General features: G+C 24.7%; 1 protein-coding gene across 1 annotated transcript; it reads left to right on the plus strand.

The window, feature by feature from the left end:
* Positions 1-5,966: 5,966 nt before the first annotated feature.
* Positions 5,967-7,076, plus strand: LOC145847634 (leukocyte elastase inhibitor-like; the record flags this gene model as incomplete). The annotated part of the gene is made up of 1 exon (XM_082953658.1): positions 5,967-7,076. A coding segment is annotated over exon 1 (1,110 nt), but the record flags the coding sequence as incomplete, so codon positions are not given.
* Between the last annotated feature and the right edge of the window lie 484 nt (positions 7,077-7,560).

A 7,560-nucleotide genomic window follows, 5' to 3' on the forward strand; every position in this document is an offset into this window, starting at 1 on the left:
GAATACATGAAGATGATGGTGCAGAAAGATATTTCCTTGCAAAGCTGGCAAGATGTGGGTGTTTTCATTATTTCAAGTTCCACCAATTTAAGACTTTAGCGTCTTAAATCTCTGCATTCAAATTTTCTGAACCAAAAAGGTCCTTAATTTCTGTTTTAATTTCTTCATTAATAGGATCTTGTTGCTCGTTCTATTTGATTCTGTTTTAAACAAAAAATTGTAAGTTGAAAACTTCTTCGGATTAAAATTTGCAGAGGGTTGTGGTTTAAGTTTCTCTGATTGCAATATAAAAAAATCACCTAATTTATTAGGCTCACAACAGATATGCTTTTTAACATTTAATTTAAGGAGCTTTTCAACATTAGTTTTCAGATAATAAAAAAAGCGGAAAGTCGATATCGTGGATCAACAGCTGTGAATAATAATAACTTTTTGTCATTCATGTCTAAGTTTTTGTTATAGAACCTTCTTTCGTTTACTTACACATAAAATATAATGATAATAGTATATGGAAGTTTCTTTACTTTAAATATTAAAATATATTATTTTTCTTGTTTCAAACACTTATTTTTTCTAATCTTATAAAGTTTTAAAGTAAATATTTTATTTTCCGCATTCCTTAAAAAGAAACACGCGTCGCCCCTGATTAAAAGTATTTAAACAAACAATCAAAATCAACCTTATAAATCTTTAAATTAAAATTTCTCAAAGAAGTTTATTTAAATAATAAGAATTAATTAAATATTTATTTCAAAATTTTATAAAATTAGAAAAAATAAGTGTTTGAAACAAGAAAATAAATAAAAAATATATATTATTTCATTCCTATAACTTACTGTAAAACTTTTCGATTTTTTTTAATATCTAAAACTTTCATTGTAAAAAGAGTTGAACTATTTTTAAAATTAAAATGATTAAGTTATATCTTACGCTTTGTGTTGTATCACAAAAGTTTTTAACAGGTGAAAAAATTAATATTTTAGTTAGTCTTTAATAAATATTTAAATTAAAATAACTGTATTAAAAAGTGAATAACATTTGTTTAATAGTTTTTTTTTAAGATTAGAATAATCTATAGTTTAAAACATATCTATAACAAAAAAAAACCGTATGCAAAACATATTTAGCTACTAAATAAATTAATATAAGGCTTAATAGTTTTTTTACTAAGTTTGGTGTAAATAAGTTTTGTTTAAATAAAATTTTTGATAGTTTAATTTTATTTTATTTTTCTAAGTGTTTCACTCTTTTTTGTTGTAAACCGTTTCAAATATAGGTTAATTGTTCTAAGCTAGGGGTGGGTAATGTTTTTAGTCATCGGGCCATGTATTGATAAATTTTGTCGTTGACAGTCCGAAACATTTACATTTCACTTATTTAACGAAATTTATTCAATTTTCCAAATCATTTCGACAGAAGCGAATTCTATATGACCTATTTAATTACTCTATCTATTTTTAGTTTCAAATTGTAAATTGTATCTAAAACTGTTTACTTTTGTGCTTTACATTTTAAATTATAAAACATCAAGTATAAGTTTAAAAATTCGGTTTAGCAAGCCAGATTTACATGCTCGCAAACCGCAGTTAAACCGTTTAGAGGCCGGAATCACTTGAATTTTGTAAACATTGGCGGGCGTTTTCACTTCGCAGGCCGTATGTTGCCCATTTATATGTAAGCAAATTTGTTGTTACTATATTTTACATGCGAAATATAAAAACTTAAAATGTTGTAAATTTTAGATTTTATTTCAGTTTAATGGGAACCAGGTGTTGTAGCCTAGGTCAAGCGTTTAACAATAAACAAACATTAATGAAATAATTTAAATGTATAACAATAATATTGTTAAATACATAATACTTTATCAATAAAAAAATTTAAAATTAGTAGCTATGTGAAACAACTAAAATAAAAATAAAAATCTTCAAAAAAATCTTCAATGAAAGTATTGTACAAATTTATTGTATGTTTTACAGTAAAATAAGCAAAATGCTAAATGTTTTAATTTAACCTTTATATGTCAAACAATGCATAAAAGTTAAATTACTACTTTTTAGCCAAGTTCATGATAAATTAAATGTTTATTTACTTTTGTACAAAGGACTTATTTTCCTAAACAATTATTATATTTTAAGAAACAAAAAACAGTTAACAGTTTTAAATTTAGTATGAATTAAAAGTTAAATCATCAAAAAGTCTGTTGGGTTAATTTTATTAAGTTTGATTTAAAAAAACATGCTCAGTAGACTTTTTATTGAATTTTATTATTGTAGAACTTTTATAAGTATGACATGTCTAATTATGTTTCTAATTTAAAAAATATTACTAAAATATTAACAGAGTATAAAGTTTTATTAAAAAACTTTGAACTTAAGAAATTTTTGTTTAACTGAAATTTGAAAAACTATTTTTCTATGTTCATTTCTTGTTACACTAATAAACAAATAAATATTTATTAATATTTAAAATTTTATTAACAGATTATATATATATATATTTAAAGTTTGTTAACTGAGCCATTTTTTTGGTTAATATATGTCAAAGGTTTTTTTATAGTTTGTTGATAAATTAAATTTTTTCAAAAAATAACTATTCATAAATACTTTTTAGTATAAACAATTTTAAGCTATTGACTTTAATCAAAAAGTTTATTTAACTAGAAACTTAAATTTACTATTAAGAAGAATTTTAGTTGTTTTGGCAAAAAACGTTACAACTTATCGAAGTCAAAAGAAAAAACAGTACTCTGTGATGAAAAAATTACTTCTTTTGTCACAGAAATAATTGAACTATACAATACAACCTTTGTATAATTGGAATATCGGATCTTTCAATTCTATTTTTAACATTGGTTTCGACACAATATAGCTCTAGGACTAACTTGACTATTCGTTGACCTTATTAAAACTTTTATTTTGTTCTAAATACACGTGTTATTTCTTTATCATATTGTAGTTCTGAAACTTCTGGAAACTTTTGAGGTCCGTATGTCCTAAATTTTTCTTTTAGTAAAAGACAATTGACATTTTTATGTTTTAGTTATACTGTATGTTTCTGACGACAAGTAAGAAAATAAATTACACTGTTTCAAAAAAAGTAAAAGAGTGTTATTTTATTTGTACCAGATTACTTTTTTTATTTTACTTAAGCAATATAGAATATGTAATTTGTTTTGCTTAAGAGTGATGTAAACAATTATTTTATAAAAATAGTTAGAATTAGTTTAGTTAAATTTCAATGAGTTTAACTTAATTTAAGTAATTGTTCTATTAGTCTAAATAGAAAGTTTTAAGTATAACAATCAATTTTTTTTCACTTTTTTCACTATTTGAAACAATCACTTGCAACATATGTACACAATACAACACATGTCACGTAATTTTATAAAAAAATACAAGTACATTTAATGGAAAAACTAATCTCTGTATTGTGTTGGTGGTAGTGCTTTGTACTTAGTGAGAATTTATCTTGTTAACTTTTTTCGCGCTCTGATGCTAATTGTTTTTTTGTTTCTGACCAAAAAGATGGTATTTAATCACGTGTTAAATTACTTCCAGATTGGCGTGTAAATGTTATGTGAATATAAGTGATGCGTTTCAGTGCATTTTTGCATACATGCAAATTCCGTTCATGTTTATTTTGGGAAAACTCTAAACTTTGCTTTTTTTTTTGTTTGATATAATAAAATTGTACTTAATAAATATAACATATGTACGGTAAACTATTGTTTTTTGTTTTTAGTTTTAAAAAAAAAATATATAAAAGTCTAACATTTTAGTGTCAGTTTTTAATTTGTATTAAAACTTAACTACATTTATTTAATTGTAGAAACAAAGTTTTGTTGACTGAAATTGAAAGTTTAGCTTGTTATGAGTTACAATACGTGTAAACAACATACAAGTTATTAAGATTATTGCTATTAATTTTAATCTTTTTCTAACACATTTTATGATTCAGTTAAAGCTTAACAAAAGTTGTAGTTTTGTTGTTATGCAGCTTTTCGTTTTGTTTATTTTTTTGCATGATGGTTTCTTAGTTTTTTATAGTATTTTGTTCTGAAGTGATTTTTGAATTTAGATTAAAAAACTATGAATTTACTTAATACTTATTTAAACAACAAGTTTTAAAACGGGTATAACATGATAAACAATACTAGATATATAAAATATAACTTTTAGATATTTCGTTTAGCGTTTATCACAAAAATATTTGAACAAGAGTTGAAAAATATATATATATAAATCTTAGCTAAAAATTAAAGTAAATGCATTTACAATATTCTTCTTTTTCACAAAGTTTTTTTTCATACTCTTTAAAGGTTGTATTGATATGTTATTAAAACCTTTATTATGTTTTAATTATCGTAAATGACTTATGTACAATGCTGTTAACATTTTAGTTTCAATTACTTAAACAAACTTTAATTTTTTTTTAAATAAACAAACTTCAAAAATAAATAGAATATAGCACATTAAAAAAAAGAAAAGATTGAGTTTAAGGTCATGTTTTTTCGAGAAAATTTTAAGCATACTTTAAAAAGGTTTTATAGCATTTAAATATTCAGTTACAAAAACATATTGTTATATAATCATCTATTTGAATGCTAACTTAAAAAAAGTTTTTTTTTTTTTCTTAATTGCAACATCAAGTTGAGATTAAAGGATCTTCTTTAATTTTTCTAAAGTAATTAAAAAAAGTATTTGTTGTTATTGACACGTTTCTTCAAATCTCAGTTTTGACTAATAAACAACTTTTAAGTTTAAAACAAATTTTGGAACTTTTTGTATTAATCTTAATACTTAAAAATGTCAAATAATTTGTCAGCTTAGTAACTTTAGTGTCCATATAACCAGTTCTGCGATTAATTATTGCGTCAAAGTTGAAAATCTATACTTAACTGACTTTTAAAAATAGTTCTATTTAAATAAATTCACGATTTTTTTTAATTTCAACGGTTACTTTTAATCTTATAAAAATTTAAGCGTTTAACAATATTAAAAAAAGAATAATGTTTTGCTACAATGTTTCATTAAAAAACTTTCATAAAAGTTGTATATAAAAAACAACTATGATGTATAACATTATATCATAATTAATGAAGTATAACATTATAATAATGATTATTACAAACAAAAAATGTGAAGTTTCCTTTAATTCTAATATTTTAGGCATAGTTAAAGTGAACTTTAAGTTATTAAAATGATATATTTTTAACACTTCTTTTAAAACATATTATGATTAGACTTTTATAATAAATTGAAAAAAAAAAAAACAGTTTTAACTTAAGAAAATTATTGAAAATGCGTATGTAAATTCAGCTTATGGTTTATTAAGAAATAATCATTATACTTAATATATAATCTAAGCGATCATATAACTACTTCAACTTTGTGTTTTTATTACAACAAGTTTTTAAAGTAAGTTCGTTGATATATAAGACTAAATAAAAACAAATTATACAGTAATCTTCCTTTATTCTACCAACATATGTTTCTGTGTGTTAACGAATCAACACACTTCAACTGGGTTCTGTAAAAAAATAATTACTGTAATGAGAGAATAGAAGCATAGAATAAAGTAGGTGTATACATGTTTGTTGGCTGGCTATTGGGATGTTCTTGAGCGAGCCTTCGAATTTAATGAGTTCTAAAATGTTGCTTCTACTCTTCGTATCAACAAACATCATTAAGAGATCCTCCAGGTACTTGCAGTAAAGTAGTGGGGAATGTATAACTGAATGTATATAATGAATAGAACCCAGTTGAAGTGTGTTGATTCGTTAACACACAGAAACATATGTTGGTAGAATAAAGGAAGATTACTGTATAATTTGTTTTTATTTATATTCCAGTGAAGTTACTTCACTAGGATCTTTTGTTAGCAAACAGTTAAATCTATATTTTGAACAGTTATATAACGCTAATAAATTTTACAGGATTGAAATCTTTGTTTTGTCTAAATTAAATATGAGTTTTGATTCTTTTGATGTCAATCTCTTCAACAAGCTTTGTGAAAGTACTGACAAAAACAAGAACATTTTCATTTCACCAGTGAGCATTTCGCTTGCACTGTCAATGCTAATATTAGGTGCTAAAAGAACAACTAAGCAGCAGCTTAAAGAGGCATTAGGAATCGATATATTCAAAAAAGTTCTTTGTAAAATAAAAAAGCTAAATGATATACTCAGTTCGGACTCGGAAGTTTTGAAAATCAAACTGGCTAACTCTGTATTTCCTTCAGGAATGTTTAATATGGCTGCAAAGTATAAAAGTGTCATGCAAACCACTTTTAGTTGCAAAGTACAAACTTTGGATTACGAAAATTCTGCAAATTGTATAAAAACAATAAATGATTGGGTTTCAAGTTGTACTAATGAGAGTATAAAAAATTTGTTTAGTATCATGGACCCTAGTACTGCATGTGTTCTAGTTAGTTGCATTTGCTTCAAAGGTGATTGGCTTAATGAGTTTTATTATGATGTTGTTCGTGATGGCACGTTTTATTCCGCGAAAGAGAAAACATCAACAGTCGAAATGATGTGTGAGGAAAAATCATACCTACATCAATCTGTTGATGAGTGTGGGTTTCAGTGTCTGAAAATACCCTATAAGAATCAAAACTTTAGCATGCTGATCATTTTACCAAATGAAATGTTTGGCATTGATGATGTAATCAAACGTTTAGACGTCAAAACTTACGCAAAAATTAAAGAAGACAAGTATTTTAAAAGGAAGTCAGTCTCGTTGAGATTGCCCAAGTTCGAATTTGAGTACGAAGCAAACTTAAACGATGTTTTGAGTTCGTTGGGAATCATAGATGCTTTTGATGAAAATAATGCAGATTTTACTGCAATGTCCAAAGGTGGTCTGCAACAAAAACGTAGGCTTTATGTGAATGAAGTAGTTCACAAAACATTCATTGGGATAAATGAAACAGGAACTGAAGCTGCTGCATCAGTTATGACTGTATCAGCCGAAATTTGCAATATAATGCATGTTGAAAATGCTGATTTTGAAGTTGATCATCCGTTTGTGTTCATGATTTTGAACAAAAATCAAACTTTGTTCATGGGAAAAGTAAGTTCAATTTAGTCAACTTAAACTTGTTTTGTCAAACTTCAAAGCTACCTTCGTTACTTACCCATTTTGTTTCTGTATTTTTTTTCAATTAAGAAAAGTTCTTAAAGTTATATATACTTAGACAAAAAGGTAAGTTTTTAGCATTATCACAAAAGTAGTTAAAAGAGAATCGAAAATTGACAGACCCAAATAAATAAACGAATAACTCAAATTATTGCGACTAATTTTCTTTACCTTAACAAAGGTTTTGCTTGTTGTGAATTTTTTTTTTAAATTTTAAAATATTCTTGACAAAAAATATAATTTTCTTCAATAATATTTTCATTGTTTATTTAAATAGTAATTTTTTACATTTTTTGTTATAACCTAGTAGTTATAATAAATTAATTACAGTGCTTTTATTATAAAAATAACTTTAAAAAATTTGTTTGCATGTATTTTAAATAACCTTAATCTAATAAATACATAACGCAACCTGTAT

This window comes from Thalia democratica, unplaced genomic scaffold (assembly GCF_965202585.1).
Source record: "Thalia democratica unplaced genomic scaffold, ktThaDemo2.hap1.1 HAP1_SCAFFOLD_1009, whole genome shotgun sequence".
Taxonomy (NCBI): Eukaryota; Metazoa; Chordata; class Thaliacea; order Salpida; family Salpidae; genus Thalia; species Thalia democratica.